Here is a 27,663-nt window from a genome sequence, read left to right as displayed (position 1 = left end):
GAGCACACACCCCTCCCTAAGCAGCTGATGCCGGGCACATCCCAGGAAAAGCTTCCAGAATGTGACACACCACTTTTGATGCAAATAAAATGATGCCATATTTCATCAGCTCTGTTAAAAGTACTTAAGTAATTGAACTAATGAAACTTTAAAAAGCCTTTAAGAAACAAATGTGGTACACACCTTTGTTCTCACTCTCCCCCCCCCCTTTTTTTTCCCCTTCCCTTTCCCTTACCCCTTATTTTCCAAGTTGAATGTCTTTTGTTGGCATTTTAGTATCTTACTGTTTGCTTTTCAATGTGTGGTTTTGCTGAGTTTTATGTGTGTTACGGGAGCTGATTTCTCTACTTTGCAGCACTGGTGCTGTTACGGTTTCTGCAGCAAAGGAAAGTGTCATCTGCAAAACAGCATGAGTATGACTGGAGTTACCTCATCTTTCATATCGATTGGTGCAAACATTGGGTTTTATTTCCATTGTGTTCATTGGCCTGTGCTGTGTGTGCCTGCCTTGCCTCTGGACTGTGTTTACCTCTCACAGCTTCAACATGATTTCTCATCTTCATGTGGTCCTTCACACGTCTCCACCATCCTTCCAGCTGTGATGTCCAACATCTGGCCCCTCTGAACCCACAATGGCTTTGTATCCCACCACCCCTGTAGTCAGCTTGGGTATTTATCCCTCCTTTCCCTTTAACTTTTCCTTGAGCAGGGCCAACCCTCCCTAGGCAGACAGAACAGGTGAGGTGGGATGAGATGACATGCTCTGCACAGGACAGAAATATTGTCCAGGGCCATGTGCTCAGCTCCCTCATGCTGTCTTTTGGGAAAAAGGGAACAGTGGCCCCTGGGTTGTCATATCTAGTGGATTTTTTGAGTGGCTTCAGTGTAGTGAGAGGCCATTGATGGAGCTTTCTGCTCCAGACCCTCCCTGATCTACAGATACATGGCGCTATCTGTGACTAACCGCAGCCGAGACACTAGTTTTGTGACCCCTAATGTCCAGCCCGTTTCCAAGGGGTTCTTTTTTTCAGGCTAAACTTAGGCATTTTGTGTGCAGCTCACTTCTCTTGCACTTTTTGCTTTTTTCAGGGGAGGCAGATGAAGAAGCCTTTGCCGAGGAGTGCCGACGGAGAGGACAACACGCGCTGCCTTCCCAGCCGGCCAACGCTCGCCTGCAGAAGTCTCACAAGCCTGCCAGCTCCCCCCGATATGCCTTTCATTTTAATAGTGATGAGGTGGAAGAACAGGATAGAAGCCGGGTCATGAGCAGCTTCGAGGCCCCTTTTCATTTATCAGGTGTGCACAAGCATGGTGGGGAGGAACACGCAAAGGACGATCCATCAGCTAGTCAGAAGCCAAAAACAAAAAGCCAAGCAAGAAGTTGGTGCTGTGTATTGACTTAATGTTAGCTCCTTGGTAGATCATAAACAGCAGCTTATGTGCCTTCATCCTGCTTTAGCTCTGATCTTCCATTTAGCCTAGATTCACTAAAACCCTGGGATACTTAAGGATCCAGGGCAAATATTGTTGTGCTGCTGAAGTGCCTCTGCTCTTTGTTGTTAAAAGTGAAGGCCTTTTAGAGGTTAACTCATCACAATACTTTGCACATTCATTTACTTAAATTGTGCTTGGCTTCCTTGTCCAAGGAGAAGTTCAGCAACTTGATACTATTTCTGGAAGCTGCAATTTTAGGCATCTAAATCTTAATAGAGAAGGCCGAGACCATTCAGGCAAATGTGGCAACGTGGCAATTGTCCGGGTTATTTTTGGAAGTAATTAGTCCTTTGATATATTTCCAGTCTGTAATGTTTTGGCAATGTAGTCCAGAGGCTATCTTGGACAACACACTCCTCATAACTACTTGATTTAATTGGAACCTGTGGTCAAAGATCATCCAGGACTGCCAGGACAGGTTTTTCTGATACATGAAGATGCCTTTCTGCTTGGATGCCCAATCCAAGGGCCCTTCTCAGTAGTGTGGAATTAGGAAAAGTGCTGGGAAGTGTGAGCACATGAGGCTCCTCAGGGTAAACACAGCACATGAAGAATATGCACTGTCCCCCAAAACAGGCACTCCCGTACTCCCAGTGCTGCACCAACTTCCACTATGTTTATGAGCCTTTAAATCCAACACTGCCTTCTGTATGGAAGACCTAAAACTACCATGTGGGATGACAGGTTGAAAAAATAGAAACATTTAGATAAATGTCTTCCTGATCAGTTGCTGGAAGTTTTGTCTTTAAGGATGGCGAAGTTGAATCTTTTCCTTAAAAAAAAAAAAGTTACAGAGGCCTGAATGTAACTTCTGGGCTGGTGTCCTGAATCTCCCACTCAAGGGTTACAGGTTTGGTCTCCTGTGTCTGTAGCTGGCAAAACAAAACCTTGGCTGTGCCTTTGGAGACGTGAGGGTCTCTGCAATTGTAGCAATACTCTGCAATGATTTCTGAAGGGCAGCTGAGGTTGACATGCACCATGCAATTTTTAGAGCAGTTTTTAGGATTGCTTAGGACTTTTTGCTGTGAATTTATTTATGCTCCAAGACGCACAAGTTTGCAATTAAAATTAATTTCCAGAAGTATTAGTGCAATCACAAAATCCTCTCTTCTACCAGTAGATTGTGAGTTGCCATAAAAGACTCAGGGTGGAAAACTTGACTGAAGTTAAGACTAAGATTTTACTGTTGATTTAAATATTTTGCCTGCTGTTCCTCTGATGGACAGGGCTGCTGAAGGACTGGTCGAGTCAGTCATAAAAACCTACGTGAGTGTCTTAATCCCTCCTTGGGAAGTTTTTGCACGAGCCCTGGCCAGTAACGCCCTTGTCCTTCATGGGTGTTCACCTCTGCTGACTGCCTTGCCCAGAAAGGAGGCTTCACCAGCACAGCTCTGTAATTACAGAGACCACTGACTCGCTCCTGCTTGGCTTCTCATCGATCACTGCGACAGCTGCCGTGCTTACACGGGCCGGCGTTGGGGGAGAACAGCATCTTTTTCTGCCTTGGTCCAGAGACCTCTCAATTCAGTGGAAAATTTAAAGTCCAATGGCCTCAAACCGGGCACTGTTCCACCTCAAATCAGATAGTTTTGCCACCGCTGGTGTGGGGCCCTTGGCAGCAGGACCACGCAGCAGTTTTAGATGTTGCCCCAGTTGGAGCATCTCAAGCAAACCCTCAGTCATTAATGATTTACCTGCAGTGAAATGCTTTTTGTTTTTTTTCCCAGCCCTAGGAATGGGACTGTTTGAGTTTTGATTCGTAAGTCTGTAGGAAGTAGAAGGGGAGAGGTTTAATTTTGACAATGTGTGGGAATCCCTCTGGAAGCGGCATCTCTCTAGCACCTAAGAGGAAAGTCTGGCCAGCTCATTTAGGCTGTCATCCAATATCCAGAGGTGAGATGAATCCTCTCCTTAGTCAGGATTCCAGTCATCACAGTGGATATTTAATAAAAAATTAGAGTTTATTTTGATTCTCCATCTAACTCTTTGTGTTTTAGTGGAAGTTGCTCTGGAAGCTGTTCCTAGTTTTGTAATGGCCATTTAGAATAAAACTTCACCTCTTGTGCTCTGAAGTCGCTGTGTATCTCAAACAGTTCTCTAGCTCCAAACAAGGAATTTTTAAAATAATAATTCAGATACTGCAAGTGAAGTGCTCCCTGATCGTGTGATCCGTGGCTGATGGGGGGGATCCGAGCTGTGTCCAAGTGACATTAATGCCAGCAGAGACATGAGGATGGCAGCCATTAATGGTGGAGGTGGTGGTAACTTCCCCTAAAAAACTACTGCCCTGGATTTTTGAGAGTTTTGACTTTTATCCAGCAAGAATGGCTGAAATTGTTTAATTGTTAAAATGCTGAAAAATACATGATATGAAATCTCATTACTTGGAAGATAATATTGCAAGGTTTGCTCTTCCTTTTGAATGAAATAGCTTGCATTAACCTACAACTTACAACATTAATTATTCATTTTTGCTGCATTTTTATCTGCTGGCATCTGTCAAGAGGAAACCACTCTAACAGAGCTAGCTTAACTAATCTTGATCCTTTCCTGGCATGGATTCCTCTTCTGGAAAGTTGAGCTATTTGTACTTTATTTCATCTTTAATTCAGTCTCTGTTCTTTTTACCAACATGCGGTTTCCTGAATTACACTTTACTAACTAGTAACAGCAATGTGCTTGGTTGTCCAAACTAATTACTTTATGATTCCATCACATACTTAGTTTTGGGCATGTAATGGAAAGAGAAAGGAAAGCAAAGCCACTGTTTTCTATGGAAATCTAATACGTGAGGAATGCTGGCGGTGTGGAGATGGAGTTCCCTCTCCCTTTGCTCCACATCCCCTGGCTGTAACTGTGTGTGAGTGGGAACAGCCGTACTCTTCTGGGGCGGGGGGTGGGAAGGCTGGCTGGTGGATTTGGAGACTGGCTGGTTGCTCCCTGGCTTAGCCCAGAGCTGCCTTCACGCATGGTGTTTTGGCTGCTGGTACGAAATCATCCCGTTACCCATTTGCTTCCCATCGAGGATAGCTGGGTTGCACGTGGAAGGGCTTTCATGGCTGCGTAGCCCTGCAAGCTTTTGATTGCCATTTGGGAGTAAAACCTTGGACATCTACTCAGTAATGGCATTACCTATACTATTACCTACCTATTATTACTAGGTAAGCAGGTTGTATCTAGCTTGGTATGTTCTTGAGGCAATTCTAGGCAGAATTGGTAATGAAAACAGCATGGTGAGCAAGCATGAAGGAAGGCCCCTGCAAGTTGCTAAAGCTTTTCAGTCCCCTGAAACATCAAAGTTGGGATTACATCACTGGGTTGGCCAGTGAAACTGGAGAACTCGCCCCTTGGATTTAACAGTGCAGATAATTAAACAGTGGAGCAGCATACCTAGACAGGGTGGGATGTTTTGTCATTATGTAAAGGCAGACTCCCTCTCCACAGTGCTCCATGGCACGGGCAGGAGCTGTGGATGCGGTGAGGGAATTAGTAGGTCAGGTTGTGGTGTGTGCTGGGCAGGCTGAAAGGAGGGCATGTGAAAGTGTGGTGCAAAGCTGTAATTGCAGAGTGAGTCGCATGTCTGAAATTATACTGAAGCTGTGATCTGGGGTGAATTTTTATAATGGCATATGTGAGTGTGGTCAGTCTGAAATAACAGAGGGTGGCTGCAGCTCAGAAGTAAGCTAGCTGCCTTTGAAATTGCAATTCATTGTTTTGAATAGAGAGACATTTCTAAGAGCAGAAAATTAGAAAGAGCACTACAGAACCCACCTTGAAAGTGCCTTGCTGCCTTGTTAAAACTCTGTGTGAGTGTTGGGGCCATTACTGCTTCCATGGTTTGAAGGAGGGCAAAAGACTGGCCACAATCTTAGCAAAAAATTAGTAGATCTTGGAAAACATTCTCTGGGACCTGAGCAGAAAGCGTGAATCCCTCCTACCCCCAACCTCAATGTTTCACTCTGAAAGTGGAATGAGATTCCTCAAAAGTCTTCACCTTTGCAGATCTTCTATAAAAATCAGGCCGTGGCCTTCGTTGCTGACTGATGTGGGTCAAGAAGCAGCAACACTGCATGTTAATTGTCAGCTGTGACTGAACACCTTGTTTCCCTCTGCTAATGCCTGTGCTCCTCTGTGCTGGCAGAAGGAAGGAAAGTGGAGCAGACCCATGGCTGCTCTCTGCATCCTGGTGGAGCAGGCAGATGTCAGGCAGGGCAGGAAGAAGTAGGATACCAGAAATGTGTTGGGTAGAAGTGTTTTCCCCAGGACACTTGTGCCTTTGGATCAGCCGCCTGATGTGCACGCCTCCCTCACAGTTGCCACCCAAGAATGTGATGAGTTTCACAGTCAGTGACTGAATAAACTCGTGACTTTGGGAGGTGCAGATGGCAGGGAAGTAGAAAGCCAGAAGGAAAGTCAATCTAGGACACAGCGGAGAGGCTTCCCAGTTTGTTTTGGTCCTTGCTGAGTGGGGGTTGAGGGAGTTACACCTAAGTGTTGTTGGAAGTTGTTTGCAGCTTTCAGCACCTTTATGAAAGCTGGAGTACCTTCTGTGCTCCTTATGGTTCTTCTGGAAGTAGAAAAGAAGGAGATGAAATGGAAAGAGTGGATTAGCTGTTACTGTTTGTTTTAGACAAGAATTATCCAGGTAGTAAACCAGGTGTAATTCCAGATGGTGTGGATTCTTGCTCCATCCATCTCTCCTCCTGGCAGCTGACAAAAGCAAGAAATACCAAGTTAGGCTGATATCTATCTGCTTTTGAGTGAATCTGTTTTCCAAACGTCACAGCTTGGGGAAGCTCTCAGCAACCTGTTCTCCCTCCACCCAGTGATGCATTTCTAGAGTTTAGATGGCAAACAATTGCTCCTAAGGGTGGAAATTTGAACAGCCCTTCTCCAAGACCAGGACTGTTTGGCTGAAGCCAGTTCAGCCTGGCACTCACTATGGGAAGTTTCTATGGACACTTCATGATGCTGGCGACTCGCCAGGACACAGGCTCATTGCAAAGTGATCAAATAGTTGTGGGGCTGCTGCTTCTAATTCAGATTTTGTTGTTTCGTGACTTTGGGGCTAGTCTGGTAACCAAGGCAGCTAAATGTGCTTTTAATTAGTGCTGGTTGAAGTATTTGAGTGAAATACGCACCAAAGAGTTACATCTTTAGTGTGCAGTTCTTATTTATGTTAGGAGCTGCTTTACTTGTTTGGATCAGGTTTTTGGCTATTATCACCCAGCATAGCATCACTGGAGCTTACAGGCTGGCAAAGTTTGACCTATCCTTTTTTCTTAGCTGGGAGTAGAAAAGGAAATGGTAGAGAGTGAAATTATTTATCACAGCAGGCTCAAAACAGAAAAGACCTGACACTTTTCTCTTGAGGAATACTCTGTATTTCTTATCTTCTACTTCGGCCAATCTGTTTCTGTGTGTCAGTGATAAAAGAAAGCTTGAAAGATTTCTACTTTTCACCCTTATCATTCTGAAGGCTGGTAGGAGACCATGTTGTCAAAAGCTTAAATATCTTCATACCACATTAACTTTTGAGTTGTTTCATTTATAAGACAATGAATTATGTGACATTCACTTCAAGTCATAATTTACATTGACTCACAGTATTTTTAAGGAAGAGTTGCTTTCAAAGGACCTGCTTTCAAAATCTCAAAAATTTGAAGAAAATGGACTGTTGCAAAAAAAAAGTATTATGTTATAAAATAACAGCATCAAATGCAATCATGCCTGGATGTGGAAGCCCTTTAGAAATACCAACAGTGTTTTGAGAATGAAAGATGCAAAAATTATGAAGCTAATAACCTGCTAGAGTTTAATGACCCTTTCCCAAATATTTGTGTTATTGTTTCATAGTTATTACTTGAATTAGTTCTGATCAGCTGATATGACGCTGTTTTTCCCTCCAGTAAAGGGAAGAATCCTTTGAATAACACCCCCTGGATGACTGATTCTCAGGAGTCAGCATGTCTCTTCTGCCTCCATCGACCTCTGTGGGAAAGCAGAGAGATGCTTGATCTCTTCTGGGATGGGTTCCTTACTCAGTAAATTGAATGCCAAGGGATCCTATTTTTGGTGATGTATAGGTGACTGAGGGGCTGACATGGAAGGAAACTTCCTGGATGGATTCTAAGTAAGTGCATATTCACACAGTGTCCCCAGGCACAGGATTGTAGCTCAGGGGGTGGCAGGGTGCAGGGAAAACCCAGCGTCATCTGCAATTCTGCAAAGCACTGCCAGTTTTCTCTTCCTTAAACAAGAGAACTGGTTTCCCCTCTAACTTTGTGCAGGCTGATCGCTCATGGCAGAATTTCTAAATAAGTATCCTGCCTCTTGACTCAGATGATTGCAAAAGGTGAAGTCATGCTGTTGATACAGCGTAGGAGCTAGAGTGATAACCTAGAACAGTTTCCCTTTGCTACAAGGGAGTGTATTTCCTCTAATGCACAAGCCTTTGATAACATCTCAAATGGTTTTAGCCTAAAAACTTATCTCATGGTTCTTCCCAAGTCTTAAACTGAAGAACTGCAGATCTGCCATGGGCACATCTCTAATTGCGCTTGGGAGGAGCTCTGATGAAGAGCAAACTGCAGCCACAGCGTGGCTTTGTGCTCCTCCAGCCTCCCACCACTTCCTTTTCCCATCTTAATTTTGCTCTTGATACTAAATTGATGGAGAACCAGGTGCAATGGTGACATGGCTTCTTCAGGGCCATCTCTGCCTACCTGCTGACAAAGTGGAGGGAACAAAGAGATTTCCATACTGGCAGAGCTGTGCCCTTCCAGGGTCATTCCTCTCACTCCCAGCCCTGCCTCTCAGCTGGCTTGCAGCAGCTCATCCTCTCTGTGCTGGCCCCGATCACTGGACTGTGCTGATTCCCAGTGGCAGAGCAGCACTGAGCTAAAATATCCCTCCAGCTATCTGAAAGCACCACAGAAGGATTGTCTGAGGGAAATGTTTACTGGCTTTCAGTTTAGATTTATGAGTGCACTTGGGTAGATTGTGGTGGTTCACACAGTTCACTGCCCGTGCAAGTCTGCCAGCAAGTTGGATTTTACTGCAAATTTGAAGGAAAAGGTGTGATGCACAGCAAGAACTGTTTTTCACACATCATTGTGGGGGGAATAAACCATTGGAATGATGATCACATGGCTGGAAGCTTGTGCCTACTGAACCTGTAGCAAATAATTGTTGCTTGAACTCAATGCTTTCATGCACCATTGGAGCTGCAGTAGAATATAACCTGTGGTGCATAGTTAAGCATGAGCAGGCTGATGACCAGCATAGAAAATATATATTGGTGAACACTGAGCACCTTCTTATTTACTCAGGATTCTTGGTATTCCCTAGTCTTAAAATGGAAATGCAAATGTCGTGGTAACTCTGACTACTGTGAGCAGGAAATGCCAGTACTTTAATAGCTCCTGCTGTATAAGTCTTATTTATTGCTTCCGTTTTGAAAATTATTCTAGTTTTGCATGTGCTCTAATTTTGAAGCTTTTCCTGAATGGCTTTGAAGTATTTTGAAAGTTCTCCAGATCTTTTCAAACTTCAAAGATCAGTAGTGTTTCCTTTCTATCCTATGTAAGGGGTATAGTAGAACGGGGGATATAGTGGAAATGGTAATTAAAAAAAAACCCAAAACAATACATTAGGAAGCCAGACATTTTCTTTAATATTCCTTAAACCATTCAGAGAACATGTGCTTTTGCTAGAGGGAAAAGTCCATGAATGCTGTGAAAAGTGTTTTACGAGCCATGTTTCCTCAGGATACAAAGAAGTCAGCAAGAGGAGGAAGCAGAAGCAGAGAGAGGAACAGAAGAAGAAGAAGTCAACCAAAGGGAGTTACTAAAATGGACTTCTCTGCTATGCCAATACCTTTATAATAATGACAACTTCATGTTACCTTTGAGCGCACCTCTTTTGTGTATATTTTTTGACTGTTCACACTGCTAGCAAGGAAGTGACTCATGTTTAAAACTGTACTAAAATTGCACTATGTTATTTTTTTTAGTTTCACAGAGTGGCTTTCTTGCCAGTCAGGTTGGGGAATTCGGACGAGGCTGGTCGAGGTTAGGAGTGTTTTATGTTCGGAGATTGGAAGGGGTTACAGAATTTCTTGCCTCTTCCTTCCCTGGGACTAAAACAACTCTGTTCTAGTGTTTGTTATTTGTCTTGTAGGAGATAAAGGGTTGTGCAAATGCCTGTTTGTTTGGTCAGTGGTATCAACATCAGGCCTGTTAAAAGAGGAGTCCTGTTCAGTCATGTCATTGGGAATGAGACTGAGACATGAGCTCTTATAGGGTAATTTATGCAAGCTTAATAAGTGATTTTTATGGTTGGGGTTTTGTTTTGTTTTTGCCCCCCCCAGGCTGAGCAGTTTTGTCCCGATTATTAAAATGTTCCTACATTTTAGACTGTATCCTGAGGTTATATCCTCTGATTTTAAGAAGTGTAGTGTAACAATGGCCTCCTGTAAGTACTCCTACTGATTTCTTTAAGCTTAGTTGACTCCTGATGAATAATTTAGTGAAATCATTCCTTATTTTAAAAGTTTATTTTCAGAACCTAGAGACAAATGATCCAAGTGCTACTTTAAAACTGCTCTTTGTTTCTGCTGAGTAGGCTTTAGATAATAAACATTTTTTCAGCATCCATATAAGATTTTATCCAGTTGTTTCTGCAAAGAACTTATACTTTTATGTATGAAAACATTTTACATCAGTTTTATTGCAGGACTAATTTTTTTTTAGCTTGAAAAGATGTCTTAGATTTAAAAGAAATACGTATTTTCTGGCAAGATGACTTCCTTGCTTCCCGTACTTGTCTCATGTGCATGACACATTGCTTCTCTTAACCTTTCAGTGTGTACAGAGCCCTTCTGTTGCCTTTAGCATTTACCTGCATGTTTCTTGTCAGTATGTTGTCTCCTCTTTTTAACCTCCAGGCAGGAGTTAGCAGCTTATGGTTTTGTTTTGTTCCTTTTGTCTTCCTCTTGCCAATACGTTGTTGATGTAACAGCCTTAAACCTGGCAATATTGAAAGTCCACAATTCCTGGAGAAACTCACTCGTCCTAACATTTAAAAGATGTAGGAATGCACATAATGGTGTAAGAGAGAAGCTAAACAGAAAGTCAAGTCTGCATTTTAGCATGGTTTGATATAACAAATTCTGGTGTCTCTGGTATCTGAATGGTTTAGCTTCAGTTACCCCATGTAACCCTCTGCAAGCATAGAGTTTGTGAACTCTGTGAGGGGATGTAAATTACAGTTACTATCAAATACGACTGAGTACCAGTTTTCTGTCACTTAAGTACCACTTTTTTTTGTGCAGTGTTACTAATATTTAAAAATAAAGAAAATCTGCCTTTATACTTTGTCCTCGTGCACTGTATTGTAGACTGCAGCTGGCATCAGTTGTCTGTGTTTGATTTTCATTAAAGTTTAGGCTGTAAGCACAAGGGGGAGAGTCCACATTCACACAATGCCCACAAGCATTCCAGGTAATTCCTTTTGTTAAATCCATGAGCAACTCATTACATTCTCTGTGTCAAATGGCTGATACTGGAAAACGAGGGTTCTTTCTGGCTGGAAACATCACTATGAGGAGCATATACTTCAAGCAGAGCTTGCACATTTGGCATGCAAGGAATATTCATCCTGGATAATGCACAACATTGAACTGCATCCTGGTTAGGTTGCTTCCCATACTCTAGGAGAAATGCCCCCCCCCCTCATATTCCAGTTTTAAGCTGTTGCTGCTCCTGATTCGTTGGGAGCATGGTACTGCTTTGGAAAAGCAGGAGAGGTGCAGGAAGGGAGAGGTGACAGCAGCATAGGGCTGGTCTCCCTGGGGCTGTCCCTGTGCTGTGAGCAGCCTCACGTAATAGGACAGAGTGGCTCCAGATCAGGAATGTGCCTTGAAGAGTTAGAGCAGGTTGGGATTTGGTACATAAATATCTTCTTGACTCAATCCCTGTGTTAGGCTTGATGGAGGTGGATAGAGCATTAATTAGGAGACCTGCAGGCAGGCTCTAAATTAGTTAGGAAGCCTGTCTCAACAAGGGCATCCTTATCCCACTGGAAGGGTGCTGGCATGCTTGCAGGTGGCCTCCTACGCCCGGCGCCTTCCACTGGGAGAAGCTTCTGGGAAACACAGAGTCCCCAGAGGAGGGAACCATGGGCTTTATATTTCCTATAACTACCTAGAATCTGCCCAAGCTTGCCCAAAAATTAAGAGATGTGGGCCCATGGCCATTCATTCCTTCTCAGCCTAATTATGTCTGGTTTTTAGCTGGAGGGTAACTGGTTAACTGCACACCATGAAGTGTGGCTGCAGCACTGTGCTCACGTGGCTGTGCTCCTTGCAGGACAGCCTGGATGGGGTGCCACGTCTGGATGAGCAGGCACATATGTGAGGTCTTGTATCCCAGTGCATCCATCTCCAAAGGTGAAGGCTTCATGATGAGGTGGTTACTTAAATATGTGTTGGGGCAGGAAAAAATGCAGGTGGGTGTGAGACACCACAGCTGATAACAGATGATGCTGGCCCAGAGTGGCTGTGAATAAATGTATTGTGAAAGTTGGGAAAAGATTCTTGCCCATCCCACAACGCTTCTGTGGAAGAGCTGAGAACAGAAACAGAGCTAGTTTAAATCACCTGGTGTGATTTACAAAATGTGTTGCAAAATGATTCTTCACAGAGCAGATACCTGGGCTCAAAGACCCAAAATGTACTCTATGAGAAAATTAATTTACTAGGGTAGAGAACAGTTGAGTAACAGCATAATTAAAAGGATACACTGAAAACAAAACAATCTTATCTTAAGATAGAGGGGACAAAATTGCAACAAACAAAATGCTGACAGATAAATGTTCTTGCTCCTCACTTGGAAGCTGCCACTGTGAAAACTGTTTAAATTCAGTTGTTTTTCCACACCTTCTAGAGATGTGCACAGTCTGCTCTTTGAACTAAGGTTTGGCAAGACTGTGACCTGAAATAAATGATCTCAGAGCGCGTAGGTGTAAAAATGCTAAAAAAGTATTTTTCAAATTTTTGCCCAGTCTCTGCTCTGTGCTGGTACCATCTTTGTGGGCAGCCTGCAGACCTCTACATCTTACTCCTACAGGTAACACAAACTCTGTTTTCCTCTGTCATCTTGGCTTTCTTTACTGAGACTTGCTTTTTCCGCAAATTTCAAACCATCTCATGAGCCTTTGTATATACTTCTGAAATAAGACACTGAAAAGATGCTTCTTTTAAAGAGTCAGATATCCAGAAAATGTGCAGTGATTATTAGGGAAGCATAAAGTTGCCTGTTTTCCCAACCACATCTGAAATGTGACTCATACCCACTTGTTCTTCAGGAATGTTCCTAGACATGTGCCATCAAACTGGTGCCTATCAAGTGGTGGGATTATCTTGTTACTATATCAAATGTCATTGTTTTATTCTGCCCATAAAGGAACCTATTCATTTCCATTTTCCCCCCTTTGTTTTGTGTGCTAGTTGTACAGGAATGTGTATTCCTGGGATGCACAGGTTAGTCCTTCCTGCATTTCAGATCTCAGTTATCTTCCTTTTGTGCAGCCCCACTCCTTTGTGTCCAAACTGAGCTCACATTTTAGTGCTCTCTCATGTTACCTTGCCTGGGGAGCACCCTGCTGCCCTGTAACTCACATACTGGTGGGAGGGGGAGGGTGGTACAATTGCCCGTGATTAGGTATATTTAATTCTCCTCTTTCCAATGAGCAAGTTGGAATCTGGCCTTAAGAGACTTTTTATCACTATTTGCAAAACTTTCCTAGTTGCTACCTGTTGCACAGAAAACTCTAGGCAAGGCAATTTTCCTCTCCACTGATGAGAAATAAGAGAGGAAACTTACAGCCACATACAAATCTCAATCATATTTGGAACTATGATCGGTTCACCTGCCCTGTGTCATCACACTTTGTCTTCCCACAAGCTTTTCTAGCCAAAAAAGATTAGGTGGGGTGTTGGAAAGTGTCAGTTTTATTAAGTACCTTGTTGGTGCCTTCTTAGCCACCAGCTGTTCACCACTGATAGCAGGAGAAGCACTTCTGAAGTGGCTGAGCTGACATGAGATGACATTGCCAAGCGTGGGGTGGGTTACTTTGCTGCTCTCATCATGACAAGCAGAGACTGATCACGTCATTTGGCACGTCTTGAACTACAGTGTAAAGTATCCCAGACTTTACTCCTGCCTCTTCCTGAAGGTCTCATGTTGTCACTGCAGAACCAGCCCAAAAACAAGAAGTGAGAGGAAGATCAAAACACATGCGCTCGTGAACCTGAATGCTTTGATTTCAGGGAAATACCTCCATATCTGCCTGGAAGCGATCACAGATTTTCTAGGATGTCTTCAAGGAGGGGCCTCACTGCACTGTCTGGATGTCTAATTGCATCTCCTCAGTCTGTTTCCATTGGCATGCACCTGCACCTTTCTACTGAAACAGCAGATGTCATTTTTTCCATGCCTTGTTTGGGAAATGCTCATCCTTTCGTCAATGCAGAGCTGTTTGCTTGTTCTTTAGGCTGCCAGTGGTTGCAATTTAATGAAGTGTTATCTGGCAGGTGTTATTTTTACATAATTTCAATGTTAGAGAGTTGCAGTTGGGGAAATTTCTTTTAACTTAGTAAACAAAACTTACTTTCAGGTTTTTAAGATGAAAACCAACATGGCAAAATGGTAGATCATGATGAAGCCCGTATGCATATACACTCCTAAAATGTAATAAGGTAAAATATATGAAATATGTGTTTCTGCCTGATTTTTTGAGTCCAAATGTGTGACATTTTGGGATGGTTTAATATGTTAGGCTGAGCAGTGCTGGTTACAATGAGAACAAGAGATAGTGTGAAGCCTATTTAATAGACTTAATGCTAAGAGCTGAGGAAGGGAAGGAGCTCTAAGGAGAGGTTGAAGAGCATTAAGCAAACTCTTCCCACGGCACCTGGAAGGGACATTCACCAAAGAGGATTGACTTGATCCTGGCAGCAGACACAAGCTACAACCTGCCCTGCTGGTAGTGTTGTGACAACATGGGTTTTACTGCTTTGGGATTTGAGGTGAGGAGGTACCGGCACTAGACCCTCCCCATTGCTGTGAGTCAGGCTTTATACCCATGGAAATGATTTGTCAGCTACCTGGCCCACTGTCCTGTCCTTGATAGTGACTAATGGTGGATGCCTAGGGGAAAGCACAGGAACAGGCTAAGCCTGTTGTACCTCACCAAATGTTTTCCCAGCTGTGGCACTCTGGGGGTCAGAGGCTCCTGGATCCAGAAATGGTCTTTCCGTTGCTCAGTATTTTTTTTCCATTGAAAGCTCCTCAATACCCATTGTCCTCTGACAAGGGATTCCTCATGTGACTTCCATTGGGTAATGAGGTAGCCCCTGTGTTTTAAAACTCTCTCTTACACCTTCCTTTGGGTTCCTCCACTCTTCCATCCCAGCATTGGAAGAGACACTGCACACCAAATCCTCATTCGCCTTTTCCATGGCACTCATGATTTTACACTTTTCACTCATGCCAGCCTTTGGTTAACTCTTCTATGCCTCAAGAGGTTCAGCACATGGAAGCATTCCTCCCAGATAAGCCTCTTCCTACCTTTGATCACCCTCTCAAGTTGGGAAAGCTTGTTAAACAGCAGCTCAGCTCCATAAACTGTGATGATCATCCAGACAAGCGTGACTGGCATGTTACCCACTTGTATTCCCCGTCGACAGAAAGAGAACCAGGCCCTGCACACCCTGGGAAGCAGGAAGAGCAGACCAACACCTGGGACCTGGCTCTGATTCCCTCGGTCTCACCAGGCTCTCACAGGCTCTGAAATACAAGCGCATGAGCTCATGGCAGTGATGATATCTCATCTCCAGAGCGTGGTCCCACACACCTCCCCACCCCCTCAGCCGAAATCACATCATAGGGCATTCCTTGGCAGCAGATGGGAAGGGCACCTCCTGACTCAGGCACAGCTCCTGCCACCACTCGTTGCTGCTCCAAGGATTAGCTGTCTGTGCCTCCACTTGGCTGGCAGCACCCAGGCTGTGGCATGTGTTGCCACTGCCAGTCTGCCTGCTCTCATGGAAACCCTGCAGTGGCTGAAGGATCCCTGCCAAGCAGGGAGACGAGTCCATAACCTTGTGAAGGCACCAAGCTCCCCAGTTGGGAGCTTTTCCACTTCCAACCCCTTCTTGTCCAACATGCAGAAGATTTTTCCCATCTGTAACAATCTGGGCCGTGACTTTCCCCATTCCCTTCAGGATCTTTTGTGCAGGGACAGCTGCATGCAAGTGTTCACTTACTGGGTTTTTGGGTCATTGATGTCATTTGGGAAATTTTAAATGCCTGGGGAGTTAATTATGAGGAAACATCAGTGATGGGAGGATCCAGTGAGATGGGAGGGTGCAGGACATCAAACAGCGATTCTTGAAAGGGCAAAGGCAAAACTAGCCCCAGATCTGAGCCCCCAGAAGGTTGTCAAAGCTCAGAGTGTGTTTGGCTCTGCATTGTGGTTCAGATCCAGCTCCACAATTTTTCCCAATATGTTTTTGCCCTCAGTTCAGACACAAACTCGGGTGATGGGTAACCCCTGCCTACTATGCCTCTGCTCCAGCCCTGCTGCAGTGTGCAGGGAGGAGTTTTTTGGGTGCACCTGAGCCTCTTTTTTCTCATCAGGATCCAGGTTTGGTGGTGGCCTTTTTTTAATCAACAAAATTAGTTCCCTTGGAACCGCAATTTTTCTATCATGAATTCTTAGGAAAATGTTATTCAACTCGAGTAATGCAAGTCTGAAGTTGCATTATGAGATGAATGTGAGAGAACATGATGGTAATGAGTCACCTCATATCATGTTTTATTGTGATGTGTCAGCTGAGAAAGGTAGAGAGCTATAGGTGTTTCTACCAGCCCAATTATGAAACAACCTCTGGTTCATGCAGAGATTACTAAGTTTTTCCTAGGTTAATTTAGCAGATAGGTTTAGGTCTGTCATTTAGCAATGTTTGTTTTTAAGTTTCTAACAATAAGCTGCCTCAGAATCTATTTTCCACCCAAAAAAGTCATTGCTCTTTTATTAGCAAGGGTTAAGCTTGCTCAGATATTCCAGTTATCAGGGTGAGACTGTCTGTCTTGGCAGAGAGGAAAGTTTGTGAGATAGCCTTTATTTTAGGACTACCTTCTGCTGGCATTGACTAGAAGTGGGTGATGATGCCATTGCCCATTGCTGCTGAGAACTGAGAATATGAAGGTATGATTTGAAAAGTCAGGATGTTAAAGACTGGCCATATTCCTCTCAGTTTAATCCAAACAGTGGCAGATGCCCTGACAAAGATGGAAGTTTTCAAGGTAGGCTTTTTATTCCCATCCCTGCTGTCTGTGTTGCTGGTGCTCATTCAGAAGTACACTTCAGGACACTGCAGCAGCCCTGGGCATGAAATCATGTCTATGGGATGTGGTTGATGGAATCAGTGGAGATCAATTGGTCTTAGTCCCTCTGCGCCACTGGTCTGGTGAGACCTTCAGCCACCTGCTTTGCTTCCTGCTGAAATGCCCATGGATTTGCCGAGGCTGCACAAGCAAACAGCCCCTCAACTGGGCAGTCTTGAAGTAACTGGTGTGCACGATCTGCTACGGTGGTGGTGGATGAGGCTTTTTTTCTTTTTAAAAGCTCGAGTAAATGTTGGGGATAAGGATGTATATGTTCAGCTTTTGTTGTGCTATTTATTTTGACTACCAGTGGGCTCAGTGAGGTGGGGCTGTAGTTTCTAGCCCCTCACACAGGGGACAGATTTGGGGCAGGCATAGATGTCTCCTCTCCCACAGCCCTGTGCCTGCTCCTGACCGCTGCTCCCCGGCAGTCCCTGTCCCTTTAGACCTGTGTCTTTCTGCAGCAGAAAAACTCAATTCAGTGAAATGCTCTGGGGCTTTCACTGTGTCAATAAACAGAGGCCAGGGCAGGACCTTTCCCTTCATTTTTGTACAACAGTTTGAACTGCCCTTCTCAAAGTGTCGGTCTCGCACCATTAACTCCTTGCAGTGCCGGTTTGAGGAGAAGGTTTCCTAGTGGGGTTGTAAAGGTTTCAGAGGAGGCATCCAGGGAGGGAAGCTGAATAATGGAAATGTTAACAGACCTTTCATTACACACCCGATACATCATTACTTAATTTCTCTCTTTTTGTCTCCTGTTTTTATATTTTTTTCCCTGATCAATAGCATTCATCCTCCTCAGTGAACAGGCTTGATACTGTTTTTATGGTGTGAAAATTACTGTTGCTTTGACTGGCTCCTATTACCAGGTGACACTGCTTGGCAGAAAACAATGAATCTTCCTATTATTTGGAAAATAAATGTGATTTATGGGACCAGCAATTGATAGTGGTCTGTGTCTTGCCATCAGCGTGCTTGCCTTCTTGAAATAAGGCTTTTACCTTTGGAGCGTGAAGGCTGTTTGTCTAGTGCTGCAGAGCAATTTATAATATATATTTTTTAATCTCAGCTTTTATTAAGGGTTTTTTAAAAGATGATGATAAAGAAAACATCTACTGTCATTTTAAGGGTTTGATGCCTATACAGAAAGCAGTTGTGTAGGTGTGAAGTTAAATACACTGGCAGGGAAAGACATGTTGTGGATGCTGGAGATGATGGAGGGAGGAAGAGAAAGGGGAGAGCTGACCTGAGCACCTGCTATTGCTTCCCTTCACTCACTGTAGAGATGATGGTCAGCACTGAGGGTTTATTATTAAAATCCCACAATACCGATAGCAAAAAAGGGACCAAATTTAACTGCAGGAAAGCAGAACCACTTCCCCTGAGAGCTGTGCAAGACATTGCCCAGAGATGCCTGGGGAGGCCCATGAGGCTGTTCCTGTTTTTTGTGTTCATTCTTGCTCTTTTGCAGCAACCTCTGCTGCCTACTAGTTGGCCTTGGCTGTCATGGGCCAGCTCTGTCCCCAGCCCTTCTCCCTACAATGCCCATGCAGAAAATCTCTTGCACTTCTTAAAGAATGAGTAAATAAAGATCTTACCTATTTGGTGACACTTTTTGTACCCCTCTTAGGGCAAAGGAACTAAGGGACCTCCTCCATCCGTTTGGATTACTTTTTTTAAAATTAAAAATAGACGTGGTGTGGTGGTTTGACCCTGTCTGGATGCCAGGTACCCACCAAAGCTGCTCTACCACTCCCTCCATAAATGGACAAGGGAGAGAAAATATAAGGAAAGGTTCATGAGTGGAGATAAAGACAGGGAGAGATCACACACCGATTACTGTCATGGGCAAAACAGACTTGACTTGGGGATATTAATTGAATTTATTACTAACAGAATCAGAGCAGGATAATGAGAAGTAAAACAAATCTTAAAAACACCTTCCCTCTACCTCTCCCTCCTTCCTGGGCTCTACCTCCTCCTTCCCAGTGGTACAGGAGACAGGGAATGGGGGTTGCAGTCAGTTGTTTCTGCCACTACTCAGGGAAAGGAGTCAGAGTCCTTTCTCTGCTCCAGTGTGGGGTGCCTGCCATGGGAGACCTCCATGAACTTCTCCAGTGTCCTTCCCACGGGCTACAGTTCTTCATGAACTGCTCCAGCGTTGGTCCCTTTCTATGGAGCGAAGTCCTTCAGGCACAGCCTGCTCCATCCTGTGTCCCCATGGGATCCCAAGTCCTACCAGGAAAACCTGTTCCAGCGTGGGCTTCTCTCTTCACAGTCTACAGGTCTCTGCCAGGACCCTGCTCCAGAATGGGCTTCCCACGGCTTCACAGCTTTCTTTTCAGGAATCCCCCTGCTCCAGCGTGGGTCTCCTCCGTGGGCTGTGAGTGGATCTCTGCAGCCCCATGGACCCCCCTGGGCTGCAGGGGCACAGCTGCCTCACCATGGCCTTCACCATGGGCTGCGGGGGAACCTCAGCTTCAGTGCCCTGGAGAACCTCCTGCCCCTCCTCCTGCACTGTCCTTGGTGTCTGCAGAGTTGTTGCTCTCACATATTTTCACTCCTCTCTTCTCTGAGCGCAGTTACCTCTGTGCAATGATTTTTTTATTTTTCCTTCTTAAATATGTTATCACAGAAGTGTAACTATAATTCCTGATGGGCTAGGCCTTGGCCAGCAGTGTGTCCATCCTGGAGCTGGCTGGCATTAACTCTACTGGACATGGGGGAACCTTCTGGCAGCTTCTCACAGAAACCACCCCTGTAGTCCCCCCATCCACTACCAAAGCCCTGCCATGCAAACACAATGCATGTGGCCTCCAAGTCCCCTCAACTCTTTGGTTTATTCCAGGCTTAACAATGGTTTAAACTACAGTTTTGGTGTATTTACACAGAGAGATGCTACTGTCTGGCTGAGTGCATAATTCAGCACCTCTGCAAGTGCTTATAGCTGAAGTCAAACCTTGAGTTCTTCCTCATAGTTGTGTCTCCCATGCCAAGGTCAAGCAGACACAGTCCCCAGGGTAGCAGAGTGATGGGTCACCTCACGGGGCACAGGGACCCCACAACTCCAAGTGTGGATGTTCTGGGAGAGCTGCAATGCCCCAAACCCCAGATGTTGGGGGCCACCCACCTGATTCCTGTCCAGGGTGAAAGTTTTCACCTCTTAGGAATCAACTAACCAGCCAATGATTCTGTCCTACAACACAATGCACATGTTTTTTTTTTCAAAATTACTTGTAAAAAAGCCCCATGTCCAAAAAAGGTACATCTGCATATTTGCACAGGAAAGGATGAACACTGAACATGCACCTATTACTGCTGCACAAAGGGCCAATGACACAGGGCCCAAATTATTTTCCTGTAGAGACTTGAGCTGCTCAGAAAAATAGTTAACCAAGAGATTTTCATTAAGTTATTTTGACAAAGACAAATGTTTCCTTAGGAAGCAGGTGCATAAGACCAGAAGAGTTTGACCATTAATTTTAAAAAGTCAATTTTCTGTCAGAGTTATATTTTGGAGCTGTCTTACTATTCCTTCCTACCAGCCTTCTTGTTCTGCTTTTGGGCTGATTTCTGATCAACTAGAAGTGAACACCTGAAAGTTGTTTCTTTCTCCATATATATAAATATTCATGCATACACATCCACATGTATATGGACCTTAAGCATCTTTCTGGATGTTTTTACCTACTTTTCTTAGGCTAAGAGGATGGATCCTGTCCCAGCAGCTATAACACTGAAGCAAACTGGAATGGCCTTTATCACTCTTAAGGCACTGGAATCAGCAGTTTTCTGAATATCTTTGTGCAGAGCCTTTATTTTTCAGGCCTCTGAATTCATGTTCAGGTAGTGCCAAACACAGGGGTGACCTAAGCCTGATTTAGGTCTCTTCAGTGGAACTTCTTTGTTTTATGGTCAAGAGGAGAATATTATGGAAATCTGATCTGCTACGTTACATGGGACCATATAATTTCACTTAATGATGCCTATGATCTCATGGCAAACCCAGAGTGTATTTCACAAACACCTGTCCACAACTGGAATACTTATCTCTTTTAAGCATCATCCCATACAGAAGGTACTTTAGTTTACTTAGTTCCTCAAACACCAGCTTCTTCCACAAAACTGCCTGGCTGGCTGCAGAGTCTTTACCCAGGTAGGACCATCCCTGGTCAGGACTAAACACAGGATTTGTGCTGAGTTAGCTACAAGGAATGGGTTTCAGTGGGTGAAATGGCATAAACACAGCTGCCAGGGTAGCTATAATTATACACCCTTTGATAAATATAATTACACTGTTGTTAAAGGGATTTTGGTGAAGTTTATTTCTTCCACTTGCAAGAGCTGGATAAGAGATAGAGAGCTGTCAAAGGGAGTGCACAGTTTTGTTTCCTTATCTGAAATTAGAGCCCCAGGACACAGCTGTATTCTTATACTTTGAAGATTAATTTAAAATAAATACCATGCTTTTTATATCAGACTCTTGCCTTCTGTCTGGGATTTCTGTCATGTGGATGCACTTACTGCAGGTGCAGCTTTTCCTGCTGCCCCACTTTGGAGAGGATGTATTTGTGTGTGATCACCTGGCCCTTGGTGCAGGACTCAGCACTGTGTGTTTTAGTACCTTATTTCTACTGATAAGTGTCTTTACTGGGATAGTGACACATGAAGAGTTGTTATGCACTAATTATAGCACCTCAGATTCTGGAATTATTTAAGGCTTCATGTATGTAACATTAGGTATTGCTATGTGCATCATTGCACTGCATATCACTTTTAAAGGATATTTTTATATTGATAAGGAAACAGAGTAGCCAAGCAATGGAAGTACCACCTTGCTACCTTAGAATCCAGTCATAATTTGACAACATTATCCTCTATAAAAGATCCCAAAAAGGTCTTCCTATTTAAATTAAACAGTGGAGTGCACAGTGCTTTTCTGAATGGAGCTAACCCATTCCTTAATTTACCCCTGGCGGTTGCTGAGCTATTTGCACGAATATACACTGATATTCAGTGAATTAAATCTTGATGCATCCTTCCAAGTGCAGTGGTGAAGAAACCCCATCAACACACATTCCCTCAGAGCAGCCTTCACCAGCTGATTGGTGGCTCCAAACATGGAGCACTTTACTGTGATGAGTTAACTCCCGATACCTACAGAGTAACCCCCAAATCCTGCCATCATTTATGAGCCTATAAGGAGCTTTGCTCTACAAAGCTTAACATACTCCTGTCAGGTTCCTGACTTCATAAATAAAGCAGAGCCCTGCCTTCCCCCTGGGAAGAGGCTGCTGTGTTCCTCACTCTACTGTCGAATGGAAACTGTTACTAAAACAGCTTTTTGGCATCAGCCAAGAGCTTTCTGCTGCATAAGCTACCTCATCCTCATTTTTGAATTTCCTAGCCCATCACCCTGACTTATCAGCTTGGTAAAAAAATAGTTACTATTTCTTTAGAGTCTTTCTGTTTTTCTGCAATTCCTGAGCATGTAGGGTTGCTAAGTGCCATTTTTTTGTGGAGGAATCTGCCCTTATAGACATGAAAATCAAAGCTGGAAATTTGCTGGAGCGAGGGTGGGCTGGAGGCAGAAAATGGTTTGAGGCACGATGCGTGGCCACATTACAAATGTAACTCTGTCCTTAAGGTGGGTTTCATGGTGAAAAGAGTGGCCTGGGACTTAGAGGATTTTCATGCAGTTCTTGCCTCTGCTCCTGCCTTCTTGAGCCAATATTAAAATGGTTACCAGTCAGCCTATCTCTCTGTTCCCCACGTATAGAAAAAAGGTAATTTAATTCCTTTCTCTTGCACTTCATTCAAGGCATTTAGTTCATTAATTCTTCAGACCAGGAATTCAATCATGCTGTTTCACAAGGCAGCACAGAGAGAAACAACATGGACTAATACAGATTAAACAGCCTTGTGGCTTATAAAGATGATATTCAACCCTACAGAGTATTTCCCCCCACTGCCAACACTGACACAACACATTTCTCCCTGTCCCTGACGTCTAGACACACCAGAGATGGAGTTGGGTGAGGTCTGCTGAGTGCCCTGCTCCACCCTTTACCAGTGGCTCTCCTTACATCCCTTCTCCTTCTGCGTAATTGTATTTGCATTGCAAGTATTTGTACAACCACAGCCACATCCGAGGGCTTTCCCAGAGATAAGGGGTTCTATTTCACTTCCATCCACAGCTATCTGCAATGTAATTAGTTTATCCCATGTTTGTCAAGAGAAAACAAAACTGAACAGCTGAAGTGGTATTTGGAGGAACAATGCATTCCTGCCCTTTGGCATAATTCAGCCTGTAACTCCTTGTCCAGCTGTTCCTGTGCTATGATGTCCCCCACTCTGGGATGCGATACCAAGAAGGGCTACAGGAAGATATTGTCTTGATTTAGATGAAAATTTCAGCACATCCATTACAGGAAAAGCTATTAAACTCCTTCAGTTATTTATCTTCTGCATTTGTAACCTGCTCTTTTGCAGGCACACACAATCTGAAGACATGGGTTAGTGTAGAGGCAATGTAACCTGTTCTCTTCTGCCTCTCCTTCACTCTGTCCCAGCACACTGGACATGAATCCCACTGGAGTGGAACACACCCTTTAACTGCTCTCTGTGAGGGGTTTAAATATATTTTCCTGCTTGTTAGGCAAACGTAATGTAAACCTAACTATCCAAGCTAACTAGTGTGGTAAAAAGATGCTGTAAAATCTCAAGAATCCAGAGCAAAAGGAGGAATCTTTAAAAAGACCCTCAAAGCAGCTATCTTTAATGGAATTAGATAGCTTAGCTAAATAAATAAGAAGCTATTGCTTGTAAAAAAAAATAATTCTCAGTGATTTCCCCTGAGGTAAAATCAGTAGAGCAAAAGAAGAAAAAAAAAGGACTAAAAAAAAAAAATCCCTCACCATAAACCCAAAGGGACTTGTCAGCTCTACAGCAGAAATTGGAGAGACCACTCAAGCAAGAAGAGGATTAGGCTATCTCCTATCAAAGCACACAGGGACTGGATTTTTACAGCAACTTAAACAGAAAGTGGTGGAGTTTTGGGTTTGTGGTTTTTTTTACATTTCCAGCTGTGGCAAAGATTGCAAGAAAAAATAAACACAATACTGTCTCCAAGGTGATGTTTTTCCAGCAGGACCAATACCTGCGTCCTCCTTCCAGGCTGATCAACTCTAACAATTTTAAAAGTGCTTTGCTTTGCACAGTGACCAAAGGCAGTGTGAAACATTTATACCTTTGGATAAATCTGTGAAGACTCGTGTCCTACCCTACTGAACATGAGAGTGAGCTGGTCTGGCTGTGAGAAGGAAAGGACACAGTTTGTGATGAAGAGCCCCGGATGCTGCAGGAGAGCTGGAAGCAGTGACGCTACCACGAGTCCTGCCTCTTAATCCTCTCTGACCTGGGCTCCTGATCCCAGATACATCAGCGCTCAGCTATTTGAATCTGCTCAGGCTTCCAAAAATACCAGGCATGCCCCAAGCATACTCACATTAGCACAGCCTCTGTGGTGAGAACGCTGTACAAGCCTGTTTGCTCCGTGCTGGGAGCCCTGCACTCACCCGCTGCCTCCCTGTCCCCACAGACAGTGTGATTGCTTTTACAAGGAGCTGAAATTAGGCAAATTTTTGCTGGAGTGTGAAGAAATGATTCCTTATTAAAACCCAAATTTTTTTCACTGAGCCCTCAACTTTTGACACTCTGCTCCCTCGTGTACTTGAGTCCAGGTGTTGAGGGGAGGGCAGTGATTAAAGTGCTGCTGTAAAGTCCTCAGCTCTGGCACAAGTTACCTCATTGCTCCAGTCCTCTTCTTCTTTATGACGTTACTTCCAGGTACCATCTTCTCTAGGCTCAGTCCAGCTCCATCTTTTCTTCATTCCTGCAGCTTCTCAGGTTGGGCTGGTGGCAGCTTCCAGGGAAACATAGAAGCTCACTTCCATTTGGTTCATCCCTTGCCTTTCTTACTGTATGGCTTCTGCAATCATTTTATAGAAAACTATGCCAGGGCTGCATAACTGGCATAATTTCACTATCACCTGCCCATCTTCAGACATGTGTGTTCAGTGACTGGTCCTTCACTGTCTCTCTGTGCTTCAGTCCTACTCCCACCAGCTTTGTGTCTTTCACCAATTTTCCTCCAAACAGAGAACAGATATGGTTTTAATTTGGAGTCTACCTTTGGGCTTCCAACTCACTCTTCTAAAAGTTATTAAGTCCAGAATGAACACAATTTTCTCTTTTTCAGCCTCAGATTCTAGTGCTGTCGAGGTAATGCATCTCTGTCTAGCTTTATATAGATGTCTCCCTTTCTCTTTCTTCCTTTTTCTTTTCTTTTTTTTTTTAATTTTCCTTACCACTTTATTGCCAGCTGAAGAAAAACTGTTATCTCCTTCCTCCGAGCAGGGCACGAAGAGATAAAAAAGCAATTCCAAAGACAAAGCTCAAAGTCTACCTGCCCAGCCTTCAGCCACCAACCTTCCTTGGCTAAATCTGACAGTGCCCTAAGACTGGAGTCAGGTTCTCCTTGGAGATTTCCCTAAACATCCCTACATGCTCTGCATTCAGAGGCACACAACCACCAAGCCTGTGCAGCCACCTGTGTTCCTGCTGGTGGTCACACACGAGGTGCTCTGTGTCCATTCTCACCTTCAGAGCCTACCCTGGAAAGGCCACGTGCCTAAAGGTGGCCTTGATTTACAGATGAAACCTCCTGCTGGGATGGAGGAGCTGCAAGTTCATATCCCTCAGCTGTCTGAAGGCTTCACAGCACTACCTGCTGCACACAAGGCTCTTCACTTGTAGGGAGGAGAATAACTGGTCATATTTCAAACAGCTATCCCAGGATTTTGTAAGTGTGGGAAAGCTTCAGCACAAGAATGTACCCAGTGCTAGACCTTGTGAGAAGACTCATACAGCCCATGAACCCTGTGGGCACCATGGAATGAGCCCATGGGTCTGCAGCAGTAACATTGCCCCTGAAACGTCACACTTTGTAAAATCTGATAGACTGGACCTTAATATCTGCCATCAATAGAGTCCTTCCCATAGGAGAGCTTCATAAGAAAGTGTTTTTTTTTAGCGCCATTCCTTAAGGTGTCTGACTTGGAACAGCACTCTTTCTAGGTGTTAGAGTGCCCGAGTTCTGCTTATAAATCTAAATAACTCATCAAAGCTAAAATAGGTTATTTATTCTGAAGCTATCAATCCAGTTTGAATTTACATCCCCTCTTTCTAACCTCGAGACTTCCAAAACCAGTATATGAATATTACGTTATCAAATAATTTTCAAGGATGCTATTGGTGCATATGGCTGTATCAAGGCAAACTCTATCAAATAGTCCATTGCTCATTGCTAAATATGTGGGCTCAATGGATTCCATATCTTTATGAGTTTACATGTTTAGCTTCAGGCATTTTATTATGGCTGGCACTAATGATAACCTTTCAAAATAAACATATGTGTATTGTTCTGTATCGTTAGTAAAGTGACCATAATCCCTACTCTGCCTAGTTTTCCTGTTTTGAGAATTCTTCTAACTAGGATTTTGCAGACCAGAACTGCCCTCCTTGAATTATTTCAGATTGCTAATTCTGACGGCAGGGAAATATTTTACTGGTAACTCCCTCACCCCCTGGAAAATCCATTCATATTTCAAAAACTTAGAAGAAGCCCAGAAATTTGCCAGTTCCCAACTGTCATTTGCTCCTTATAGCCTACTTTTGGAGCACTGCCAGAAGCTCTCAGCAGTCTGCTCGTGATGTATACATGTCTCTTTCAGCATAAGGTATGGCTGGGGACAAGAAATAGTCACATGGAAATAACGGCTGCTGATTTCACTATCAATGTGCTCTTTGACCTTGACCCCTGGCTGGAAACCGCTATATTGTTAATTCAGGTCTCATTTTCTCTTTTCTCTTTATTTGCAATCTGTGTAGGCTTTATTACTAAATAGGATTTGCAGATTTCACGAACTGGGAATAAAATCACACTGTTAACAGGACACTCCCAATACCAGTCTGTCTGCCAGGGTTCTCATGGGAGCTACTTACTCTTTGCATGTTCTCAGAACCTTCCTACTGACCCAGCACAGGAGCAGAACTAATATTAGGTAGCCCTAAACTTACTGTTAGTGTAGAATAATTGTATTTAAAACCACTAGCCTAAATCCCAACTGAATTCATTTGCCAAAACATGAGCCCTTGGTGTAGCATAGATACAATTTTTTTTTGATGTAAAAGCATAGATCCTTGCTTAGAAAGATTTATCTGATATAATGACATAGCTGCATTTAGATTGTGTGAATCAGTATGTGTCATAAACTGCTTGAACACTCGTTAAACCTGATGAATGAAATAACCCTCCTGGGCTGGAGAGAGATGTTGCTGTTATAGATTATGATATATCATATTTCACATCTGGTTGTTATTGTTCTACCTGTGTTATTTTATGTGTAAGAGGGATAGCACCAGCAGGAGCAAGTCCTGCTTATTTTGGAAGAAGCAGATGCTCCACAAACAGGATACAGTGCAAAAAACCTGAAAATTGGGAAATCTGCTGGAAATCTCTCTGTCAGTCAGAGGAAGCGCTGGAGGACTTCACTATATGGAGAAAGAGTCTGAAGAATATTATTATGGAGCAGTTATTATTTTTTTTTCTACAGTAAACCAACTTGCATACTGATTTTAATTTCTTTTGATGTTC

At 43.7% G+C, this 27,663-nt stretch overlaps 1 protein-coding gene across 5 annotated transcripts in view; it reads left to right on the top strand.

Annotated features, from left to right (window-relative positions):
- The window catches only part of DNAJB6 (DnaJ heat shock protein family (Hsp40) member B6), a 60,288-nt gene extending 49,422 nt beyond the window's left edge, over positions 1-10,866 (top strand). For 4 of the 5 annotated variants that reach the window (XM_027686986.1, XM_027686988.1, XM_027686989.1 and 1 more), the window contains exon 9: positions 1,090-2,275. In XM_027686986.1, coding sequence (XP_027542787.1) covers positions 1,090-1,403 — 314 coding nt within the window. In that variant the 3' untranslated portion in view covers positions 1,404-2,275. Of the gene's footprint in view, positions 1-1,089; positions 2,276-9,263 lie in introns of those variants that run through there. The other variant, XM_027686990.1, reaches the window with a different exon arrangement.
- The last annotated feature ends 16,797 nt before the right edge of the window (positions 10,867-27,663 follow it).

Source organism: Neopelma chrysocephalum, unplaced genomic scaffold, assembly GCF_003984885.1.
Source record: "Neopelma chrysocephalum unplaced genomic scaffold, ASM398488v2 Primary Assembly neopelma1_72, whole genome shotgun sequence".
In the NCBI taxonomy this organism is placed as follows: domain Eukaryota; kingdom Metazoa; phylum Chordata; class Aves; order Passeriformes; family Pipridae; genus Neopelma; species Neopelma chrysocephalum.
This window is presented reverse-complemented; position numbering and strand designations above follow the sequence as displayed.